The sequence below is a fragment of the Girardinichthys multiradiatus genome, chromosome 12, assembly GCF_021462225.1.
Source record: "Girardinichthys multiradiatus isolate DD_20200921_A chromosome 12, DD_fGirMul_XY1, whole genome shotgun sequence".
NCBI classification, from domain to species: Eukaryota; Metazoa; Chordata; class Actinopteri; order Cyprinodontiformes; family Goodeidae; genus Girardinichthys; species Girardinichthys multiradiatus.
The window spans coordinates 319279-344830 of record NC_061805.1 but is presented as its reverse complement, the minus strand read 5'-3'; the positions used below and the strand labels follow the sequence as shown (position 1 = coordinate 344830).

General features: G+C 42.4%; 1 protein-coding gene across 2 annotated transcripts; it reads right to left on the bottom strand.

Moving 5' to 3' along the window:
* Window positions 1–13360: 13360 nt before the first annotated feature.
* On the bottom strand, window positions 13361–24681 carry sub1b (SUB1 regulator of transcription b). 2 transcript variants are annotated; one of them, XM_047380316.1, is made up of 5 exons: window positions 24536–24681; window positions 23693–23762; window positions 23287–23406; window positions 13814–13922; window positions 13361–13708 (listed from the first exon to the last, which is right to left on the bottom strand). In XM_047380316.1, the coding sequence occupies exons 2-5, from the start codon at window positions 23759–23761 to the stop codon at window positions 13629–13631; spliced, it is 378 nt and encodes a 125-aa protein (XP_047236272.1). In that variant the 5' UTR covers window position 23762; window positions 24536–24681; the 3' UTR covers window positions 13361–13628. The 2 variants fall into 2 exon arrangements, with proteins under 2 accessions (XP_047236272.1, XP_047236273.1); XM_047380317.1 differs by having other exon boundaries at window positions 23693–23765; window positions 24536–24648.
* Between the last annotated feature and the right edge of the window lie 871 nt (window positions 24682–25552).

Sequence of the window (25552 nt, the reverse complement as noted above, 5' to 3'; positions counted from 1 at the left end):
TTCTTAATACTTAATATTTTTGGACATTTGTTATGATGCATTGCCATGGCAACAGGGTTGTTTCTTACAACCGGGAGCAGCTGATTAATATCTCAAAAGCTCAAATAATACTTCAACTACAACCCCAAATCCCTGATGAGTTGAAAAGGAGACGCCGTGGATGCAGAGCAGGAGCTAAGAGAAAAGAGAGGAGGAAGTTCAAACCATCTCTTCCGTCTATTATGATGGGCAATGTGAGATTGTTGGGAAACAAGTTGGATGAACTCCAAGCCGTACAAAGGACCCAGCCAGAGTACTGGGCATGCAGTATCATGTGTTTTACTGAGACATGGATGTAGGATCATATCCCTGACTCCAGCGTCTCTCTGCCGGGCTTTTTAACCATACGAGCAGACAGAGATTTAAAGAGGAGCGGCAAATGTAAAGGAGGTGGACTGGCAGTACTTGTGAACAACAGATGGTGTAATCCAGGACATGTTACTGTGAAGTGTCATCTCTGTAGTCCAGATATTGAACTGTTGGCAGTAAGTTTTCGTCCATATTATTTACCCAGAGAGTTCACCGGTGTTATTTTGGCAACAGTTTACGTTCCACCTTCCGCTGTTGCCGACACTGCATGTGATGCCATCAGCTCAGTTGTTGCTAAGCTACAGACACAAAACCCCAATGCTTTTGTGGCAATTTCTGGTGATTTTAACCATGCTTCACTCTCTGCTACACTTCCAACGTTTCAACAGTTTGTCAGCTGCTCTACCAGAGAAAACAAAACATTGGATTTGTTTTATGCAAATGTCAAGGACTCATACATCTCTACAGCAAGACCTCCTCTAGGCAAATCAGATCACAATCTTGTTTTTCTCTGCTCGAAATATAAGCCCCTTGTTCAGAGGCAACCTGTAATAAAGAGGACTGTGAGAAAATGGTCACAGGAAGCTGAAGAAGCTCTGCAAGGTTGCTTTGAGGCTACAGACTGGGACGCACTGTGCCAGCCACATGGAGAGGACATCAATGCCATGACTGAGTGTGTAACCGACTATATAAACTTCTGTGTGGATAACATCACCCCCACCAGAACCGTGAGATGCTTCCCCAATAACAAACCTTGGATCACCAGTGACCTGAAGGACCTGCTTAACAAAAGAAAAAGAGCCTTCAGAGAGGGAGACAGAGAATTATTGAGGAGTTTACAGAAGCAACTTAAAGTCAAGATAAGAGACAGCAAGGAGGTGTACAAGAAGAAGCTGGAGAGCAAGCTCCAGCAAAACAATATCAGAGATGTGTGGACAGGGATGAAGAAGATCACAGGCTTCAAGCAGAAGGATGATCAGACCGATGGAGGTCTGGACAGAGCCAATGAACTGAACACATTCTTCAATAGGTTCAGTTCAGAAACCAGCTTTGCATCCTCCTCTCCTGCTCACAGCCAAACAGACATTCCATCTTCCTTTGACCCACAGGACCCACAGCTGTCCAGTAACACCTCACATTTTTTATCTTCCACCTCAGCCCTAGACCCTTCTGCTTCTACAAGTTTGCCATCAACCATATCAGAAGATGCTGATGCTTCCTTTGCTTCCCCCTTCCACCTGTGTGTCTCAAGAAGTCAGGTGAAGATGCAACTGGAGAGACTGAATAGGAATAAGGCTGCAGGTCCAGATCATGTCAGCCCTAGAGTCCTGAAGGCCTGTGCAGAGCAGTTCTGTGGGATTCTGCAGCACCTCTTCAATCTTAGCGTGGCCCAGAAGAAGGTTCCGGTGTTGTGGAAGACCTCCTTTCTTGTTCCGGTACCAAAGAAAACTCATCCATCAGTCCTCAATGACTATAGACCTGTTGCCCTGACATCTCACATCATGAAGGTCCTAGAGAGACTCCTGTTGGCCCACCTGAGTAAGCAAACAGTAAACCATCAGGACCCCCTTCAGTTTGCTTATCGCTGTGGAGTTGGAGTTGAAGATGCCATCATACACCTGCTTTAACAAACCCACTGTCATCTGGACAAAGCCAGCAGCACTGTGAGGATCATGTTCTTTGATTTCTCCAGAACATTCAATACAATCCAACCTGATTTGCTTTGTCAGAAACTCCAGAAGACTCAGGTGGAGGCCTCAACAATCTCCTGGATCAAAGACTACCTGACAAACAGATCACAGTTTGTGAGACTGAAGGGTTGTGAGTCTAACCAGGTAGTCAGCAGCACAGGAGCACCACAGGGGACTGTACTCTCACCATTCCTTTTCACTCTGTACACCTCAGACTTCCAGTACCAGACAGACTCCTGTCATCTGCAGAAATACTCAGATGATTCTGCAGTTGTGGGGTGGATCAGAGATGGATAAGAAGCTGAGTACAGGAAGGTGGTGGACCACTTTGTGGCATGGTGTGGAAACAATCATCTCATTTTGAATGTGACTAAAACAAAGGAGATGATTGTAGATTTTAAGAGAAACAGGAATAAGTCAAAAACTATTTCTATCATGGGAGAAGAAGTGGAGGTGGTGGAGGAGTATAAATACCTCGGTGTTCACCTGGACAACAAACTAGAGTGGAGATGCAACTGTGAAGCCATCTACAAGAAGGGACAGAGCAGACTGTACTTCTTGAGGAAGCTTAGGTCCTTTGGTGTTTGCAGCAAGATGCTGCATATCTTCTATAAGTCTGTTGTGGAAAGTGTGATCTCTTCTCCATCATCTGCTGGGGAAGCAGCATCAGAACCAGGGACTTAAAAAAGCTCAACAAGCTGATAAAAAAGGCTGGTTCTGTTCTGGGGACTCCTCTGGAACCTCTGGAGATCATTGTAGAAAGAAGGATTCTTCATAAAATGAAGAACATTATGGAGAACCCTGAGCATCCTCTTCATCAGACTGTCCTACAACAACAGAGTGTCTTCAGTCAGAGGCTTCTTCAGATCTGCTGTAAGATGGAGCGCTACAGGAGATCCTTCCTGCCCACAGCCATCAGCATCTACAACGACTCTTTGAGGAAACCTTCATAATATGAGCTACAACAACATTTAATTTACCTTTGGGATTAATAAAGTATTTTTGAATTGAATTGAATAAAACTCTCAACAGAAATTAGCAGGTCCAGCTTCTGAAGCCAGAGTGAAGAAAGCTGCAAAATGAGAGAATCCAGTTCACCCTCAGTAACTCTGCAGGCACTAGCTTTAGATCACTGTGTATCCATCGATAGGAAAATCAATGATGTCTTCTTACAGAGAGTGAAAATCTCTGGGCCGACAGATCAAAGGGCCTCTAAATGAATAAATTGGAATGAAAATGAATCTTTGATCTTCACACTTGCATATTCTGGGGTTTGCTCAAACTAACTAAAGAATGTCTTATAGATTTAACATTGGAGTCACATTTAATGTTGCACATTGACACCATGACAGTATCAGTTCAAAGCTGATGGACATTGACTGACATTGAATGACAACAGCTTCTTCAACTTAGTTGTTTTCACACAGACTTTAATAGATTAGGGTCACATGTTTCAGTTGTTTGGGGCACGGCACTGATGGACCAGGAGGTTAAGCACGAAACCAGTGTATGGAACCCTTAGTCCACGAAGCAGGCTGCCATGGGATCGAATCTCAGCCTGTCTAAGTTTACTGCATACCCATCTCCCGCTCTCTCCATCCTATTTCCTATCAACCTACTATTGCAAAAATAAAGGCAGCTAATGCCAAAAAAGATACCTAAAAATGTTTCAGCTGTTTGAAAACAAAAAGAAAAGGGTCTTTACAGGCTTCCAACTGCAATTTGTACAAAAACTGCAAGGATTAGTTACAGTACCTCATGTGTTCTGTTTTTTTCACGCATACTGTTCAGAAAACTGTTCCTAAAGGTTTTATTTCCTGTGAAACATGAGTTATTGTAGTGTTGTCATTCACTCAATACATATTAGTTTACTAAAAAGATCTAATTAGGTTTAACAGTATTTAATATTTCCATTCAATAACAAATTATCAGAGGGGCTTAAGTGGGTGGTGCTCACTGATGTGAAGAAGCTATGTTTGGCTTCCAGCATCCTCATGCATTGATGTCTTTGGGTAAGAAAGTAATGCAGACTGGCTAGAAGCTGTGTGAGTAGGCTTGAATTCAAACTGAAAGCTTGTATTTGGAAATGCAAAGCATATTAATCTGTTATAAATTGAAAAATATAAATTTTCTCCTCTGTCACCAACAGTCAAGAATGATCAATTTCACACAGAAACATCTTGTAAATGCGCCCTTTAAAGGCCAGTAGAAAAAGAACCAGATTAAGTACAAATTTCTAATCCCTCTGAAAATGTTTTCCTCAATCTTTATTCATGAGCACCTTCAATTTGTTATGGATAAATTAATTTGCCACATTAGTATCTGATGTTTTATTTATCTTTTACCAGCACTTATAATTGCAACTACTCTGTACGTACAATTATGTTTTTATTCAATACATGTAGCTTCTTTATTCATAAATTACCAGTCCCTATGCCTACAAGAATGGCTTTTAATTGTTTATGCACAGCTCTGCTAAAATGACAGATGGCTAAGCATATTTCATGTTGCAGTGCCCAAACTCTCTGAAAAACAAGAGACAGGGAACAACTACCCCCCAGTCTTGTACAATTAAAATCAACAGTGTTTTATTCTATTCCAGCTTAAATATTCAGGGTGTGTATACTTCATTCAATCATTGAGGTACAATTGTTTAAAATCATTTTTGATCAAATATTTCAAAGGTGTAAAAACAGGATCTCCAACTAGTTCACAGGTGGAGATGGGAGAAATGGGTAAATCAGGCGACATAATGAAAACACACAGAAAGGAGAGGAAACTGAAGGCATCTGAAAGTGTGCTGGAAAGAAGCAACATGGTGAAGAGAGACAGAGCTAGTAGTGGAAGAAGCTTACAATGAACAACCAAAAGAAGACAGCCACCTGCAGGAAATCTCCCATTTGTGCTTTGGTCTCCCTAGCTAAAAATTGCAGGGAAGGCGCAGTTTCATTACAATCCAATATTTACATTGTATTTCAGTATAGGTGGTCAAGTGAAAACTGTTGCATTCTTTTTTTTTATTTCTATATGGCTTCTTTTTATTTATTTTCTTTTTTTTAACTGTGTCTTGTACTTTCACAAGTTGAGCATTTATAAAAGAAACTTTATTAGAAATATATGGCCTCCTTTTAAACGTCCAGCATCCGCCGTTTCAAAGGTCTCTGAACATTGAGCCTAGTCCATCAAATCACTTTTAGTGATGTTTCTCTTTTTTTGAGTGACCACAGGTCTCATTTATAAAACATTGCGTAGGATCTAGAGTAAAACCGCATGTACACCCAAAAGATGAAAATACCAACGAAAATCCAGACTCATAAAACCATCCACATGCACACCAACAAGCAAATTCTCCTTTATAAATCACAGATGGACCTCAATGTTTAGGTAGAAGGTTCTGCCTCATGTTCTGCCCTCTACAGGCCCACATTCAACCATAAATGGTCAATTCAAAGCACCTCATGAATGTCAATGTGTATTTAAATGAGCCAGATGATCGATGTTATTTCATAGTTGACAATGGCAACCACGGAGAAAAGAGCGAAGAAATGCAAGTCCTATAGGTAATTTCAAAGAAATATGATGTTCCTAAAAGTGGCTCCAGACAGAGAATTAATTAATTGTTCATTATGTTAAACACATACCTGTCAGCTAATTCGTGCTGGTGAGAGCCAGCTGCCAGGAACACTAGAGTGGTTAACACGAGTAATTGAACGGGGATGGCCTGGTTCCGCCGTGTCGGTCTCTCCAATACTGGACCCAGTTCAGAATCAGAATCAGAAAAGCTTTATTGCCAAGTACGTTTTTGGACATACAATCCCACATAGATCCAAGAGCAATGCTCTAGCCAGTCATCATGAAGAGCCAGAAAACCTTGGTGATCCCTAAAAACGCATTCCCTCCTAATTCTCCCATTTGCAAGGTCTTCCAGCCGCTTCAATGCATCCATTGTGCAGCATTATGCCTGAGTGTTTCCACTGTTTTTTAAATGTTTACAGCAGTTAGGGTTATTGCCTTACAACTTGTCTCAATTTCTGTGTTAATCTGTGGTATACAGGTCCTTCTCAAAATATTAGCATATTGTGATAAAGTTCATTATTTTCCATAATGTCATGATGAAAATTTAACATTCATATATTTTAGATTCATTGCACACTAACTGAAATATTTCAGGTCTTTTATTGTCTTAATACGGATGATTTTGGCATACAGCTCATGAAAACCCAAAATTCCTATCTCACAAAATTAGCATATTTCATCCGACCAATGAAAGAAAAGTGTTTTTAATACAAAAAACATCAACCTTCAAATAATCATGTACAATTATGCACTCAATACTTGGTCGGGAATCCTTTGGCAGAAATGACTGCTTCAATGCGGCGTGGCATGGAGGCAATCAGCCTGTTGCACTGCTGAGGTCTTATGGAGGCCCAGGATGCTTCGATAGCGGCCTTTAGCTCATCCAGAGTGTTGGGTCTTGAGTCTCTCAACGTTCTCTTCACAATATCCCACAGATTCTCTATGGGGTTCAGGTCAGGAGAGTTAGCAGGCCAATTGAACACAGTGATACCATGGTCAGTAAACCATTTAGCAGTGGTTTTGGCACTGTGAGCAGGTGCCAGGTCGTGCTGAAAAATGAAATCTTCATCTCCATAAAGCTTTTCAGCAGATGGAAGCATGAAGTGCTCCAAAATCTCCTGATAGCTAGCTGCATTGACCCTGCCCTTGATAAAACACAGTGGACCAACACCAGCAGCTGACACGGCACCCCAGACCATCACTGACTGTGGGTACTTGACACTGGACTTCTGGCATTTTGGCATTTCCTTCTCCCCAGTCTTCCTCCAGACTCTGGCACCTTGATTTCCGAATGACATGCAGAATTTGCTTTCATCCGAAAAAAGTACTTTGGACCACTGAGCAACAGTCCAGTGCTGCTTCTCTGTAGCCCAGGTCAGGCGCTTCTGCCGCTGTTTCTGATTCAAAAGTGGCTTGACCTGGGGAATGCGGCACCTGTAGCCCATTTCCTGCACACGCCTGTGCACAGTGGCTCTGGACGTTTCTACTCCAGACTCAGTCCACTGCTTCCGCAGGTCCCCCAAGGTCTGGAATCGGTCCTTCTCCACAATCTTCCTCAGGGTCCGGTCACCTCTTCTCGTTGTGCAGCGTTTTCTGCCACACTTTTTCCTTCCTACAGACGTCCCACTGAGGTGCCTTGATACAGCACTCTGGGAACAGCCTATTCGTTCAGAAATTTCTTTCTGTGTCTTACCCTCTTGCTTGAGGGTGTCAATAGTGGCCTTCTGGACAGCAGTCAGGTCGGCAGTCTTACCCATGATTGGGGTTTTGAGTGATGAACCAGGCTGGGAGTTTTAAAGGCCTCAGGAATCTTTTGCAGGTGTTTAGAGTTAACTCGTTGATTCAGATGATTAGGTTCATAGCTCGTTTAGAGACCCTTTTAATGATATGCTAATTTTGTGAGATAGGAATTTTGGGTTTTCATGAGCTGTATGCCAAAATCATCCGTATTAAGACAATAAAAGACCTGAAATATTTCAGTTAGTGTGCAATGAATCTAAAATATATGAATGTTAAATTTTCATCATGACATTATGGAAAATAATGAACTTTATCACAATATGCTAATATTTTGAGAAGGACCTGTATAAACTAACAGTGCCTGTAACACAGCTACCTTCAAATATACGTACGTTATCAGTAACAGACACATTTCGTTGCTTTTTCACTGAACAGAGCACGAACAACATTCCAATATCTCCTGATATACACTGCAGCCTACAAGGTCAAAAGTCATCATCTTCATCCTGCGCACTGAAACCAAAGTCCTGTTCTTCAGGGTCCGAATTGAACAACCTCAGGATCTCGTCTCTCACTTCAACCTCTTCGTTGTCGCTCTCATTTGAGCGCCATTGTCCCCTTAATAACGCAGCAGTCCAGCCTTTCGAAACCCGTTGGTGATTTTCCATGTTGATGAGGGTGAATTTAAATGTCTGATTTACAATACCAGTAATTAAATTGTGAAAGTGCTCTTGATTTATCGCACAAGTTCATTGGACCTCTTTGAACTACTCATCAATTTCATTGGTCTACTGTTACCAGGCAACATGTTTTTGGCGGCATGAAAAAAAAACATGCATTAGCCGCACCGTTGTATAGGCCGCAGTGTTCAAAGTGTGGGAAAAAAGTAGCGGCTTATAATGCGGAATTTACGGTATATTAAATGGGTTTTTATATTCTCTTCAAAGTTCAAATAAATACTCTCCTAGGATTCTTATCACTGTTTACACATAACCATTACTGATATACTTTTAAATGTAGGTATGTGGCTGTAATTTCAAATAAAATGGGTATATATAACTATTAAAAGAACCGTCAGATGGTTATTATTCTGTATTTCCAGGTTGTGGGGCTCCTTAACAATGCTTCCCAAGGAAACACAGTGCCATCCTTTGCAGTTTTATTGCCTTTTTACTTATTTTGACACCAAGAATGTCTATTACCAATTGACAAAAAGAGGCCATTGCGTTTTGCCCTGTTCATTTCTTGTAAAATGATTGGAATGCAATAACTAGAACCTGAAGGAGTCACTATAACTCAACATGACTTCTTATTAACATGGTTCAGCCCCTTGATTCAGCCTAAAGCTTCAACTATTTCTATGCTTACTGCATATATGTTTATGTTTCCGATCATGGCTTTAACTGGAAGATTGTTAAATTGGCAAAATCTGTGATTTCCCTCACATTTTTTTCATCCAAATATTGTCCACTTTATTTTGTGAATGTTTAGAGACTGAACAGTAAAGACATAAAGGAAACAGAACTGGCCATTTATTTTATCCAAAACATTATTAAAAAAGCCTATTTCCAAATTGGGATTTGTCGGCCTATGAAAGAGGTCGACTACGTAAAACTCATCAAAAAACAGTGAATTGATGAAACATGCAACCGGTTGACACAAGTAAAGATGCGTTATAACCACAAGCTGGCCTTGTGCTTTCAGCCCTTGGACACGCCTTTTGCTCAGATAGAAGGTGGCTGACTGCCCAGACCAGGGGCCCCATGTACCATACGCGCAAAACAGAGCTTGAAAGTGGCGTACATCACTTTCCATGCAAAGGTTGTCAATGCGCTGTCCCCACATAAACTCTGATTTATGCATACGCAGGTGGGGAACTGAAGCCACACTGCATCATGATTCCTCTGACATTCAATTTCACTCTGAATCAAACTTTGTTAACTAATCAAATTTATGCTTGCGCTGGTGAGCCTTGGCTATACATAAAGACCTTTCACATAAAAAAGGCCTATAAGCCAACTTAAAGTCCGCACAACATTTCATCAAAGTTTGCTCACCATCACATTACTCTCCCCAATGATCACCAGGGTGATGTACAGGTCCTTCTCAAAATATTAGCATATTGTGATAAAGTTCATTATTTTCCATAATGTCATGATGAAAATTTAACATTCATATATTTTAGATTCATTGCACACTAACTGAAATATTTCAGGTCTTTTATTGTCTTAATACGGATGATTTTGGCATACAGCTCATGAAAACCCAAAATTCCTATCTCACAAAATTAGCATATCATTAAAAGGGTCTCTAAACGAGCTATGAACCTAATCATCTGAATCAACGAGTTAACTCTAAACACCTGCAAAAGATTCCTGAGGCCTTTAAAACTCCCAGCCTGGTTCATCACTCAAAACCCCAATCATGGGTAAGACTGCCGACCTGACTGCTGTCCAGAAGGCCACTATTGACACCCTCAAGCAAGAGGGTAAGACACAGAAAGACATTTCTGAACGAATAGGCTGTTCCCAGAGTGCTGTATCAAGGCACCTCAGTGGGAAGTCTGTGGGAAGGAAAAAGTGTGGCAGAAAACGCTGCACAACGAGAAGAGGTGACCGGACCCTGAGGAAGATTGTGGAGAAGGGCCGATTCCAGACCTTGGGGGACCTGCGGAAGCAGTGGACTGAGTCTGGAGTAGAAACATCCAGAGCCACCGTGCACAGGCGTGTGCAGGAAATGGGCTACAGGTGCCGCATTCCCCAGGTCAAGCCACTTTTGAATCAGAAACAGCGGCAGAAGCGCCTGACCTGGGCTACAGAGAAGCAGCACTGGACTGTTGCTCAGTGGTCCAAAGTACTTTTTTCGGATGAAAGCAAATTCTGCATGTCATTCGGAAATCAAGGTGCCAGAGTCTGGAGGAAGACTGGGGAGAAGGAAATGCCAAAATGTCAGAAGTCCAGTGTCAAGTACCCACAGTCAGTGATGGTCTGGGGTGCCGTGTCAGCTGCTGGTGTTGGTCCACTGTGTTTTATCAAGGGCAGGGTCAATGCAGCTAGCTATCAGGAGATTTTGGAGCACTTCATGCTTCCATCTGCTGAAAAGCTTTATGGAGATGAAGATTTCATTTTTCAGCACGACCTGACACCTGCTCACAGTGCCAAAACCACTGGTAAATGGTTTACTGACCATGGTATCACTGTGCTCAATTGGCCTGCCAACTCTCCTGACCTGAACCCCATAGAGAATCTGTGGGATATTGTGAAGAGAACGTTGAGAGACTCAAGACCCAACACTCTGGATGAGCTAAAGGCCGCTATCAAAGCATCCTGGGCCTCCATAAGACCTCAGCAGTGCCACAGGCTGATTGCCTCCATGCCACGCCGCATTGAAGCAGTCATTTCTGCCAAAGGATTCCCGACCAAGTATTGAGTGCATAACTGTACATGATTATTTGAAGGTTGACGTTTTTTGTATTAAAAACACTTTTCTTTTATTGGTCGGATGAAATATGCTAATTTTGTGAGATAGGAATTTTGGGTTTTCATGAGCTGTATGCCAAAATCATCTGTATTAAGACAATAAAAGACCTGAAATATTTCAGTTAGTGTGCAATGAATCTAAAATATATGAATGTTAAATTTTCATCATGACATTATGGAAAATAATGAACTTTATCACAATATGCTAATATTTTGAGAAGGACCTGTATTACCATACGGATTAAGTTAAAAGTAAAAAAATCCTCACGTGTAATATCTTTCTGTACAAATCCTATTACAACGTGGGACACCTGCGGCTTTTAATCAGGTGTGCTCTGTAGTCCGGAATTTACGTACAAGGCTTTACTTGTAAACTAAAATGTTTGTGCAAGAAAGAGCGAGAGAGAAGTCTCTGATATACCTAAAAAAAAAAAAGAAAGATTTAAAAGTTAAATAAGAATCAAAGCTGTCGACAGATTCAGAAATACCACTGAATTCCTCATGTCCAGTTTTCTCCAAGACTGATTCCACAGATCCTCAACTCTGGTGTAGTTGCCTGAAGCACCAGCTGTGTCAATGTTAGAAACCCAAAGAAATAAAACAGCATCTGGGAGTCTGAGGGAACAAACAAGGTTTTAGTTAAATGAACTTTTCTTGTAATTATTAGTGTGAATGCTGTAGGCATCTTTATTCTTTTTTATTATTATTCTAGTTTGTGATTTACTTTCATTTTGAATCACTGTTTCTGTTGCTGGGTGCTTGGGTTTAAGTGGATAGTATGGTGAGAGGTAGAAAGCTGTCTAAATATAGGACAAGGAATGAGAAATTCTCCTGGGGTGTCAAACTAACAGCTACTCAGAATAGGGCTTCTTCAGCCATGTATTTCTTTCTTCTAGAAGCTTGTATTTCCTCTTTGTAACCTTTTTTATTGGACAGTTGTTTACTTTGTTACCATTTTCTCAACTTGAGTGCACAGAGGCTATATCCAATGTGTCTTTTTACACTTTTCAGCATATCTAATCAGACATAAAACCACAAGGGGCAGTTTTTATAAAAGGTGTTTGTGGCAGTTTTGGCAATTATTAACAGTGATTAGACAGGAAATTGGCTGAGATGCAGTAAAGGTCCCAAGGTCAGGAATCCTAAAGCAGCTGCACAGAGGAATATTACAGTAGTCTTAATATATATGGGGCCCTCGCTCAACAACAACTCTACATGCCTCAAAACAGTGGTGATGTTCTGAACACAGGTGGACCCCAAACCTCAACCCAGAACCTCAATACCAGCAGCAAAGACTTGTGATCCGGACTACATCTGGTTAAAAATAGTAACATCTAACAAGTCCTGTAAAAAGGGGGAAACCATGACATTTTTAATCAGTTATCTCCAAACATTTATTAAAAAATATTTTATTTGCAAACATTCTAAAATCAAATTTTATTTATATCATTTCAAAAATCCCATTTTGGGTTTTATGCCCCACATAAATAGTTTGAAATAAATTCGGGAACCATTGATCTATGAATGCCACAACATCCTCACCTGAGCTTTTAGTAATTTTTGATAAATAATAAAAATTATGGTCTAAATTAAGGTCTTCCGTATCATCCAGTGTATGTTTTAACGCAGAAATGTGCTTATTAAACATTAAGGATGGGGTATTACTAAATGACTGGCTTTCAAAATTACTACCAGGTTTTGAGCTAGGAGATTCTGGCTAAAGACAGAAAGCACCTTTAATAGCTGCGTTTCCATTACAAATGTGCGCAAAACTTTGTCGATATTCTGCCAATGTCGAAAAAACACTTTCACAATTCCAGTGTTTCCATTAAATAAGAAATACAATTAAAATCACACGTGAATAAGTTTGTTCACGCGATAACTCATTAAGAAACATGGCAGCGACAGATGGGCGCTTCAAGATCTCTCACATTTCTTTTGTTTTTGGAATCTGAAATGCTGGAAATGCCTTTGTAGCAAACAAAATTAAAAAAATACTCTGTCTCCTGGTGAATCCAACCATCATCCTCCTACTATTTCCTGTCGTCTTCTTCGTCTTTTTCGCCAGTTGTACCATCCGGTTGTTGATTACGTGACTTGTGTGATGTGAAAAAAGTGTTTCCATTGCAGTTTTGCAAAATACACCAATTTTGAAACGGCCAAAAAAACCACCTCATCCTAGCGCAAAAACTTTTTATTGAAAAACGGGAGTTTTTCGAAATTGACGTGTTTCTATTAAGTGACTTTTTTTTTCGTAATAATTTGCGCAATTTGATGGTCAATGTGAATGCAACTACTGTTCCCAACTTTCAATCTTATGACTGGGAAAAAGCTGCTAAACACCACAAAGGTGTAACGTTTTTATGGTATGAGTTGAGCAAATATTATGTCCGTTTGTTGAAGATAGCTACTCTGTAATCCTTTGCCATGACTCAGTGTAGCAAACCAGACTTGGCTCTCTGAAACAATGACTTCACATGAAATGGTGTCCTGTGACTTCTTCAAGAGAATAAGAACAACAACAGATTAAGCTAGTGCATTGTTTTTATTAATCAATACAAAAACATGACTATTCACTGAATCTGGTGCACTACACCCACCAAGTATAATGGTCAACCACCTACTCCTGCACCCACAGCCGACAAGAACAGCTCAAAATAACTTTCACACACAAAGTCAGGGTTTGCAGATAACTAAACCTAAAAACTACAAATTGGGAAAGAAATCCAAAGGTTTACAAAACTACCTAACAAACATGCCCAATTAGTTCAACAGGTAAAGTCTGAAGGAATGCTTATAATCGCTTAACTGCGTCATCAATTTCTGAAATCTGTTCCTTTAGTTGGCTCCACTGTTCAGGGTTCAGGGAGATGCCTAAAAGAAAAACAAATCAAAGAGTTACCACAGGTGCAAAGAAATGCAAACATCCAACAGTAACGATTTGCTTCTAACATAACAGAAGCTTCCTGATGTGACTACCTTTCTTCCCTGGCTTCATCTCCCCATCCTGGTTCATCCAGTATTCCCTGATGTCAATCAGGACTTTGCCCTTGAAGTCTCGAACGCTGACATATCTCATCTTGCCGATCTGCAAGAACAAGGATAGAGTCAAAACTCTGGCCCATTTGCCCTGTTTAAATCCAGACCTTTAAGGGTAATTTTACGTTGTCTGAGCAGTTTCTGAGCATGTAGGAAACCGGAGTCATAGAAGCAGCTTTCTGTGGAATTATCAGGACACATCAAAAGCAAGAAAGCTAGGCAATAGCAGGTGTTGTCAACCACCCTCCTGAACATCCATCTGGTAAATGTTTGTTCTCTTTTTTGATCTGCCAGCCAGAATTGGTGCTGAATCTTTTCAGGGAAACATCTGTGGTTTTAAACTATGCATGGCAGAGATTCAGCTCCACCATCCATCCGTTGATTCTGGGTTTCATTTATTTGAAGTTGATGTATAGCTCAGAGCAACAGGAATACATCTTCCCGTGTTCAGAGTGTTATCCTCATTATGTTTATTTCCATTTTTGGGTGTTTGTGTCATCGGACGGCAAGAGAGACAGCTAACTTGGACTAAATTTCATGAAGTCATTAGCAAAATAAATTTCTAACATACAATGAGGTTTAAAGTTCCTCATCATGAGTAAAATCACTGCCATGCTGTAACAATACATGCTCATTTCACTGCCCACTGTGGACATTCTACTACCTTTGTTACCTCCGAAGTTTTCCATTTAGGGCTAAAACGATTCCTCGAATCACTCGAGTACCTTGATTTAGAAGAGTCCTCAAGGCATATTATCTGCCTCAAGGCTTCTTAAATTATGTTTTACTATTCAGCACAATGAGTTCTGCGCAGATAGGTATTAGTGTTGCGCAATTCTCTCACTTCTGCCAATGAGCTGTTGACCAGAGCTGACGCTAAGGGATATTAGCAGCTATGGAGGAAGAAGAAGAGAAAGAAGAGCCGCCGAGAAAGAGACTGAAAGTGTCAAAAGTGTGGGATCACTTTATACTAAACAGAAAAGAAAACAGTGCAGTGCGTGCACTGCAAAATGGATTTGGCAGATCATAACAGCACGTCCTCGATGGTGCAACACTTCAGCAGGAAGCATCCGCTGCATACATCGAGCTATCCTATTGGGAGCTTCATAGCTCCCAATACGTGATGTTTATTTTTGTGTGCAATCTGTGATCGTTAGTGCAGCATCTGGCATATTTTACATGTACAAGGAAATACATTTAGGCAAACGTTGTGTACTCGCTGATTAAGAAGAGTAACGACATTATTCGTAATGGCTACCTGGCAAAAATATCTAAACACGAAGCACTACTCCTAATGTCCGACATGATTGAAGATAAAACCACAGCAACAGATGAACGGCTTGAGCTAAAAAATGTTTATTTGTTGATGTGCTTCAGCCTTCATTTATGAGCTACTTAAGAGTAAATATTGCTGGGTAAAAATACTTTTAGTCATTACGTTGGTTTTCTTTTTATGGCTGGCACCAAACTTCTGCTTTGGAAGCTGTCATTCGCCTTTAGTTTCTGTGAGTGTAGTATTTGTTTACAGCTCGCAGTCAAAATTTTATTTTGCAAATACTGGACCAACATAATAATAATATAGTCTTAATTAAAACATAAATAAATGTTTGCTATTTACAATAACTTCACAAAACTCAGTTCTTTGTAACCAAATTTCTAAACTTAAACCTATTTACTTACCCAACTGCTAACATTACAAAGATAACATTTAGTTTTGTAATCTGTAAAAACAATATGCAAGATTTTGATTCTTTTGTAATGCTAAAATGTATTTAATGCAACTTCAAACCTCACATATAAACATAACAAATCAAGTAATTGAAGCATATGCATTAATCACTTATTTATTTTTACTACAGTAGGGTCATCAGTAGGGGTAAACCCCTTCACAAAATCAAATAAATATACAAGCTTTTTCATACTTCAAACTTGAGACTTAAAGTCCAGTGCAAAGGTCACGGTTAGCAGACCAAGGTGTGCATCCGGACCCAATTGCCGTCCAATCTGGACCCAACCTGATTTTAGGCGTTTATACGTATATTACTGCATGTGGTCCAACAGTGTCTAACTTCATTTGCGCCGCATCTCGTGTTAATATGGTGTAGCCCTGAGGAGCGTCTGGCCCCGGGCTGCTTGTGAAGCAAATCAGGCAATGAGCTGCTTCAGTCAGGGCTGCTGCTGCTACCCTAACCTAACCGCAAAGCATTTTCTCATTTACGACGTAGATATAAACATTTTATTCCTGCTGACTGACGCGTCTGACTTTTGAACAGGCGCGACGGACAGCTATGTAGGTCAGCGACATTCTGTCCACACTCCAAGCCAGCTGGTGGCATTAATGGATCACATCGTTGAATGCCAACCACCAGAAAACCACAAAGAAGAAGCTATGTGGGTCCTTCAACGCGGGTCGCTAAGTTCCTAGCTTTGGAACTCACGATTGCTGATAGTACAATGACTTGGTGCACAGACGAGTGAGTAAAAGAAGATGGCTTCATCAAAAATACAAAGTGGACTATGAAAACCACACATTTAAAGATGACTGGACAGAAACATACGGTCTCTTACTGCACAACAGTGAGCATACGAGTGTTCGCTGTAAGTAGGGTGGATTTTGGGAAAACACAAAAAGCCTTTCATTGACTGGGAAATGATCACAGAGTGCATGGAAGCTGTGGCAGAAACACTAAGTTAGAAAAGAAGGACAATAACTTGAGGAAAAGGTTAAGCAAATTGCCACAAGCACAAGGAGAGCAGAATTATACCAAGTTGGACAGACCCAGCTCGACTGAGCCATTCAAAGTGCGTGAAACTTAAAACTAAAAGTTGTGTTTCACTATTATTGCATTGTAAGCAATAAAATGTTATTTAACAACAAATTGAATTTTTACTAGCATTTTGTCTTTCATATTTTTCTACTATCTCAAGTTGCTACAGAAAAAATTAATTTTCATTCGATTACTCATCAGAATAATGGACAGAATACTCAGTTACTAAAATAAGCGTTTACAACAGCCCTATTTCCATTAATCTCATTGGAATTGAAAGGAATGTTGTAATATGAGAATCAGCTTCCTCATGTATCCGCAGAAAGGAATTAGCATACCTGTCAGAATAAGAGCAGCAACCACCGTCTGCGGCCTCTATCAACATGCTGCTGTCAGTATTTGGAGAACTGTCTCATATAGACTTTGAACATTAAATTGACCACAAGTGACCACTTGCTATTGTCACAGGCAGTGGGTTCTCCAAGCAGGACAATGATACATAGTACAGGTCCTTCTCAAAAAATTAGCATATTGTGATAAAGTTCATTATTTTCCATAATGTCATGATGAAAATTTAACATTCATATATTTTAGATTCATTGCACACTAACTGAAATATTTCAGGTCTTTTATTGTCTTAATACGGATGATTTTGGCATACAGCTCATGAAAACCCAAAATTCCTATCTCACAAAATTAGCATATCATTAAAAGGGTCTCTAAACGAGCTATGAACCTAATCATCTGAATCAACGAGTTAACTCTAAACACCTGCAAAAGATTCCTGAGGCCTTTAAAACTCCCAGCCTGGTTCATCACTCAAAACCCCAATCATGAGTAAGACTGCCGACCTGACTGCTGTCCAGAAGGCCACTATTGACACCCTCAAGCAAGAGGGTAAAACACAGAAAGACATTTCTGAACGAATAGGCTGTTCCCAGAGTGCTGTATCAAGGCACCTCAGTGGGAAGTCTGTGGGAAGGAAAAAGTGTGGCAGAAAACGCTGCACAACGAGAAGAGGTGACCGGACCCTGAGGAAGATTGTGGAGAAGGGCCGATTCCAGACCTTGGGGGACCTGCGGAAGCAGTGGACTGAGTCTGGAGTAGAAACATCCAGAGCCACCGTGCACAGGCGTGTGCAGGAAATGGGCTACAGGTGCCACATTCCCCAGACCTGAGCTACAGAGAAGCAGCACTGGACTGTTGCTCAGTGGTCCAAAGTACTTTTTTCGGATGAAAGCAAATTCTGCATGTCATTCAGAAATCAAGGTGCCAGAGTCTGGAGGAAGACTGGGGAGAAGGAAATGCCAAAATGCCAGAAGTCCAGTGTCAAGTACCCACAGTCAGTGATGGTCTGGGGTGCCGTGTCAGTTGCTGGTGTTGGTCCACTGTGTTTTATCAAGGGCAGGGTCAATGCAGCTAGCTATCAGGAGATTTTGGAGCACTTCATGCTTCCATCTGCTGAAAAGCTTTATGGAGATGAAGATTTCATTTTTCAGCACGACCTGGCACCTGCTCACAGTGCCAAAACCACTGGTAAATGGTTTACTGACCATGGTATCACTGTGCTCAATTGGCCTGCCAACTCTCCTGACCTGAACCCCATAGAGAATCTGTGGGATATTGTGAAGAGAACGTTGAGAGACTCAAGACCCAACACTCTGGATGAGCTAAAGGCCGCTATCGAAGCATCCTGGGCCTCCATAAGACCTCAGCAGTGCCACAGGCTGATTGCCTCCATGCCACGCCGCATTGAAGCAGTCATTTCTGGAAAAGGATTCCCGACCAAGTATTGAGTGCATAACTGTACATGATTATTTGAAGGTTGACGTTTTTTGTATTAAAAACACTTTTCTTTTATTGGTCAGATGAAATATGCTAATTTTGTGAGATAGGAATTTTGGGTTTTCATGAGCTGTATGCCAAAATCATCCGTATTAAGACAATAAAAGACCTGAAATATTTCAGTTAGTGTGCAATGAATCTAAAATATATGAATGTTAAATTTTCATCATTACATTATAGAAAATAATGAACTTTATCACAATATGCTAATTTTTTGAGAAGGACCTGTATATAAAAACAGTGACCGCCACAGAGAAATTCCTAAAATATTTTTACTTAATCTTTTATTGTGCAGAACTGCAGAATAAGACTGAGTAATTTTGTATAAGGGCTGCACGATATTATATTAAGACGTGTTAAACCAACGGATACTTAACTAAACTGTGTTAATGCCTTTCTGCTTTTCGTTCATTACAAACACAGCCTAGATAATGAATAGCCCATCAAGCTACTGGAAAAAGGAGTTTCTTAATGACTTCACTGAAACATGATAATGCCCCCCAAAATACTTCCTGCTGCTTACACTACAAACATCAGCACATTGAAATTCACACTGAGACCCTGAATGTATGGTACATAATATAACTACTCGTACTTGTACTCGTCGTCTTCTGCTTTATCCGGGACCGGGTCGCGGGGGCAGCAGACTCAACAGAGACGCCCAGACGTCCCTTCCAGTTCCTCCAGGGGGAGCCCAAGGCGTTCCCAGGCCAGCCGAGAGACATAGTCCCTCCAGCGTGTCCTGGGCCGTCCCCTGGGCCTCCTCCCGGTGGGACAAGCCTGGAACACCTCCCGAGGAAGGAGTCCAGGAGGCATCCGGTATAGATGCCCGAGCCACCTCAACTGGCTCCTCTCAATGTGGAGGAGCAGCGGCTCTACTCCGAGCCCCTCCCGGATGGCCGAGCTCCTCACCCTATCTCTAATGGAGTGCCCGGCCACCCTACGGAGGAAGCTCATTTCAGCCGCTTGGATCCGGGATCTTGTTCTTTCAGTCATGACCCAAAGTTCATGGCCATAGGTGAGGGTAGGAATGTAGACTGACCAGTAAATTGAGAGCTTTGCTTTTTGGCTCAGCTCTCTCTTCACCACAACGGACCAGCACAGCGCCCCCATTACTGTGGCAGCCGCACCGATCCGTCTGTCGATCTCCCGCTCCATTCTTCCCTCACTCGTGTACAAGACCCCGAGATACTTAAACTCCTCCACTTGAGGCAGGAACTCCCCTCCAACCTGAAGAGGACAAGCCACCCTTTTCCGGCCGAGTACCATGGCCTCGGACTGATCCTCATCCCAGCCGCTTCACACTCGGCTGCGAACCGCCACAGCGCATGCTGTATGTCTTGGCTAGAGGGGGCCAGCAGGACCATGTCATCTGCAAAAAGAAGAGACGAAATCCACTGGTCCCCAAACCCGACCCCCTCCGGCCCTTGGCTGCGTCTAGAAATCCTGTCCATAAAAGTTATGAACAGGACCGGTGACAAAGGGCAGCCCTGCCGGAGTCCAACATGCACCGGGAACAGATCCAACTTAGTGCCGGCAATGCGGACCAAACTCCTGCTCCGCTCGTACAGAGACCGGATGGCCCCTAATAAAGGGCCCCCGATTCCATACTCCTGGAGCACCCCCCACAGGGCATCACGAGGGACACAGTCGAATGCCTTCTCCAGGTCCACAAAACACATGTGGACCAGTTGGGCAAACTCCCATGAACCCTCAAGTACCCTGTAGAGGGTATAGAGCTGGTCCAGTGTTCCACGGCCGGGACAAAAACCACACTGTTCCTCCTGAAGCTGAGGTTCAACTATCGGCCGGACTCTCCTCTCCAATACCCTGGCGTAGGCCTTACCAGGGAGGCTGAGGAGTGTGATCCCCCTGTAGTTGGAACACACCCTCCAGTCCCCCTTCTTATGAAGGTAGACCACCACCCCAGTCTGCCAGTCCAGAGGCACTGTCCCCGACCGCCACGCAATGTTGAAGAGGCGTGTCAACCATGACAGCCCAACAACATCCAGAGACTTGAGGTACTCAGGGCGGATCTCATCCACCCCCGAAGCCTTGCCACCGCGGAGCTTTTTAACCACCTCGCTGACTTCAGCCTGGGTGATGAAAGAGTCCAACCCCGAGTCCCCAGCCTCTGTTTCCACCACGGAATGCGTGATGGCAGGATTGAGGAGATCCTCGAAGTATTCCTTCCACCGCCCGATAATGTTCTCAGTTGAGGTCAGCAGTCTCCCACCCCCACTATAAACAGTGTTGGCGAAGCACTGCTTCCCCCTCCTGAGGCGCCGGACGGTTTGCCAGAATCGCTTCGAGGCCAACCGGTAGTCCTTCTCCATGGCCTCACCGAACTCCTCCCAGATCCGTGTTTTTGCCTCTGCCACAGCCCGGGCCGCAGCACGCTTGGCCTCACGGTACCCGTCAGCCGCCTCAGGAGTCCCACAAGCCAACCACAGCCTATAGGACTCCTTCTTCAGCTTGACAGCATCCCTTACTGCCGGTGTAGACCACCGGGTTCTGGGATTGCCGCCGCGACAGGCACCGCAGACCTTACGGCCGCAGCTACGGGCAGCAGCATCGACAATAGATGCGGAGTTAGTTAGTATTTATTACATTCCAGGCAGTTATTTCTGACACCGGTATAGGGTACAGTGATATAGCAGGAGAATAAATCTGATATTTAGTGCAGCCCTATTTTTTACAGTAAAAAATTGACGGGAATTTGTTTCATACCAGAAGATGACTAAAGCTTTAATAAACAAGCTTTAGTAAGAACTTTACAGACTAAATAAGCAGCGTCAAGATGGAGTATTTTATGAAAGGAGAACACATCTGACTGTTGGGGATGGGAGGTTCTATCAAGGTTTGGGGTCATGTTCCAATTCATTAGTAAACTGAAATGTGAACAGTCAGGGCCTTGAATGTCTTCAGAGAAGGTTCTGAGAGAAGCCAAAGATGATTCTAAAAATAAATAAATGAAAAATTATAAATTGTACAACATACAGTAACAGCACAATATTTATCAGGGGCCTTTCAAAGAACGGCACAAGACAGCATCCATCTCTCTGGGCCAAGAATGATCTATTGTAAAGCAGAATTCACTATCAGAATCAGAATCAGAAAAGCTTTATTGCCAAGTACGTTTTTGGACATACAAGGAATTTGTTTTGGCGTAGTCGGTGCAATACAGTACAAATTAAACAGTATAAACATATCTACAATATAATATAAATATAAGTGCACAGTTTTAAGTGAGTGAGAGTAAATATAGAGCAGTATAAGATGCAAGAGCAATACAACAGTGCAGGTGATCATTGTGCAAGTAAAGCAGGAGTCCAAGCTGAGCGTTAATGTAACGCATAGAGTTACAGGTTACAGGTGTCCTGTCAGCAAAAAAAGGGGGGGTGTGGGGGAAAGGGGGAATGTCAGGGTGGTTTCCGGGCTTTGTTAACCAGGCTGGTGGCAGATGGGAAAAAACTGTTCTTGTGGCGTGAGGTTTTGGTCCAGATGGACCGCAGCCTCCTGCCAGAGGGGAGAGTCTCAAAGAGTCTGTGACCGGGGTGGGAGGGATCAGCCAGAATCTTCCCTGCCCGCTTCAGGGTCCTGGAGGTGTACAGTTCCTGGAGCGACAGTAGACTGCAGCCAATCACCTTCTCAGCAGACCGAATGACACGCTGCAGCCTGCCCTTATCCTTGGCTGTAGCAGCGGCGTACCAGATGGTGATGGAGGAGGTGAGGATGGACTCAATGATGGCTGTGTAGAAGTGCACCATCATAGTCTTTGGCAGGTTGAATTTCTTCAGCTGCCGCAGGAAGAACATCCTCTGCTGGGCTTTCTTGATGAGGGAGCTGATGTTTGGCTCCCACTTGAGATCCTGGGAGATGATGGTTCCCAGGAAGCGGAAAGATTCCACAGTGTCAATTGTGGAGTCACAGAGGGTGATGGGGGCAGGTGGGGCTGGGTTCTGCCAGAAGTCCACAACCATCTCCACTGTCTTTAGAGCGTTGAGCTCAAGGCTGTTCTGGCTGCACCAGTCCAACAGATGGTCCACCTCCCATCTATACGCGGACTCGTCACCATCAGAGATGAGTCCGATCAGGGTGGTGTCGTCCGCAAACTTCAGAAGCTTGACAGACTGGTGACTGGAGGTGCAGCTGTTGGTGTACAGGGAGAAGAGCAGAGGAGAGAGAACACAGCCTTGGGGGGAACCGGTGCTGATGGTCAGTGAGTCAGAGACGTGCTTCCCCAGCCTCACGCGCTGCTTCCTGTCAGACAGGAAGTCAGTGATCCACCTGCAGGTGGAGTCGGGCACACTCAGCTGGGAGAGCTTCTCCTGGAGCAGAACTGGGACGATGGTGTTGAAGGCAGAGCTGATATCCACATACAGGATCCTGGCATAGGTTCCTGTGGAGTCCAGGTGCCGGAGGATGAAGTGAAGGGCTAGGTTGACTGCATCATCTACAGACCTGTTGGCTCTGTAGGCAAACTGCAGGGGGTCCAGGAGGGGGTCGGTGATGTCTTTTAGGTGTGAGAGCACAAGGCGCTCAAAGAACTTCATCACCACAGAGGTCAGGGCGACGGGTCTGAAGTCATTAAGCCCTGTGGTCCTTGGCTTCTTGGGAAAGCCAAGGACCACAATTGCTACTAAGCAATTTTCAAAACTTCTGTAAATAGGTTTTCTCTAAGACTCCAACTTGAATAAGAGATCAGTGATCAGGACAGAATCCACAACCTGAAAGGGTCCATGCTGACGATTTTTATTGAAACAAGAACTCTGACATTAACATCTAGGTCCAGCTTACCTGGAACATGTTGTCTTCACCATTGCCGCTGCCTTTGGAAGAACCACCAGGTTTGGAGCTTTCTCCACTTTTTGGTTTCTTGGCTGGTTTTTCTGGTGCACTTGGCTTCTTTCTTTTAGCCTAGGAACAGATGTTAGCTATCATTATGACCAAACACAGCAACTATACAGAATTTGTTTCAGAGTTATGAATTGACTGGTACACACAGGATGAGACAGGTTTTGCCTGAAAATAGTGAGACTATTAAAAGAGCTCAAAAAGCAGAAACTATAAATCTACATTTCTACATCTATCTGTTCCAGCTCATTGGCCTATTCCACCAACTGTGCATCTACCTCCAAATCAGTTATATGAATATACTTTCCTAAAATCTGTCAGGTTAACAAGTTTGCATTTAAGATCAAACCTTAGTCTCTACTTCACTGTCGGAGTCACTTCCAGATGTGGACGTCAACACTTCCTTTGATTTGGGCATTCTGCTGAAACATGGATCAGTTTAGATTATGCTGTACAGTCAAATACACCGTAAATTGGATTGGTCTAATTAAAGTTTTCTATTACTGCATATTATTAACATCACTTTCAGTAAATATGTGAACATCAATAGATTTCAGTGGGGATGTTCGTATTGAGCTCTTATTTTATTATGCCCTCTGTTTTTGGCCCACTGTGCGTGGCTCTGTGATCTGTGTTGGAACAAACTGCTGGGATGTAGCAACGTGGAAATATTTCAGAATGGAAAACAGGGGGGATTTAGTTGTAAAACGTGTTTTTTTGTTTTTTAAAGGGCAGTGATGCAGCTATCTTTAGTTTCTGGGCTCAGTCAGATCCTCAGACTGGCTGTGTTTTACTGGTCAGACTGATTGCAAACCTGGGCCTGGCTGGCTCATGTTTAGCATCCAGCTCTGCGATTCTGAGATGGCGCCTTGCTGTAATTCAAACTACATCCGGTGGCCCTTAGTCTGCTCTGAATCTCAGTCCGTTTCAGCGAGAGAAATCCGCCTCAGATCACCCAGACATATTAAAGTGAGTTCAAAGAGGAGATGACAGCAGGGCAGAGGGAACACGGCGGTCCGCCGCCCCCGCTGTGGTCGTAAACAGGTTAGCCGTGAGAGCTAACTTTAGCAGCTAGCTCCTCGGGGATTTCACATTAGCATTATATCCTCGGTTTAAACTGGGAAATAATTCGTTTATCTGCTAAACATAAAATAACCCAATGAAATGTAAAAATCCAATTGTAGAAGCTTACATGATGTGATGTTGAAGCGCGGATCTTTTAACAGGAAACGGATGTTTGACTGACTCTTCTTCTTCTTTGCATTAGCTGCCAAGTCGAGCCTATGGCGCCCCCCAGCCCTGAATGTGTCCATCCGCTCTCAACATCTCCTCCCCAGTTTCTATTTGTCCAAACTTGAAAATTATGAAGCCCACACTCCACCCGGCATCTATAAATTAAGTTTTGAACTCCGATGGATGGATTTATTGCAAATCGTGTCATCCTTTTTACAAGTTCCCGTGGTGCACCATAATGTTAACATTTCTGAACTGATTACAGAAAAAAAGACTCATTCAAACTAATTAGGGTAAATTCACTGATATTGTTTCTTTTCTGTATGTTCTGATATGCTGACACTTACGTGTACATCAATTGAACAACATTTCTGTAATGAAATTGGTTCTAGCTTTAGGTTTATCTTTATTCACTGTCTCTAGATAAGACAGAATGTAAAAAAACCAAAAAAAACATGCAAAGTTATTGGCTGTTTTTACCCAAATATAAAATAATTAATTGGATAAGTTAAAATTTAGAAATCCCAATTAAATATTCTCTTTGAAGAATGTTTAAGAGCTGTATGCACTGTTTTCTATATGAATGGCACTTATCCTATTTTCTTTATTTTTTAGGTTTAACACAAGCTTACATCCTGAAAGTATTTTTTTTTATTTTTGCATTCAGCTGAACCCTCAGATTCCCTTAAAGAATCTTGCTAACTTAAAGATGTGTCTGTGATTACCGTTGCCTTTCACCACAGCAAATTATGTTTTACTCCTCTTTCCCTGAGCCCACATAACAAAACAGAATAAGTACATTGCCCCATCCTTCTGTCAAACTATTTTCCATTTACAGTTAAAATCAGATATGGTTCATAAAAAGCATGGAACCATTTTTTCCTCGCTATGATATTAAATTGAAGTAAGCCTTTCCTGTTTAGGTCAAGTATGATTACCAAAATTATGAGCTAAATGGCAGAATAATGCCTTAGGT

Bases quoted from the DNA above. Each gene is read 5' to 3' on its own strand.
- sub1b (XM_047380316.1), bottom strand. From the start codon at position 23,761: ATGCCCAAATCAAAGGAAGTGTTGACGTCCACATCTGGAAGTGACTCC. The intron at 13,923-23,286 runs GTAAGCTGGACC...TTGTTCTTGCAG, and splicing joins GTGAAGACAACATGTTCCAG to ATCGGCAAGATGAGATATGT. The intron at 13,709-13,813 runs GTAGTCACATCA...TTTTTCTTTTAG, and splicing joins GATGAAGCCAGGGAAGAAAG to GCATCTCCCTGAACCCTGAA.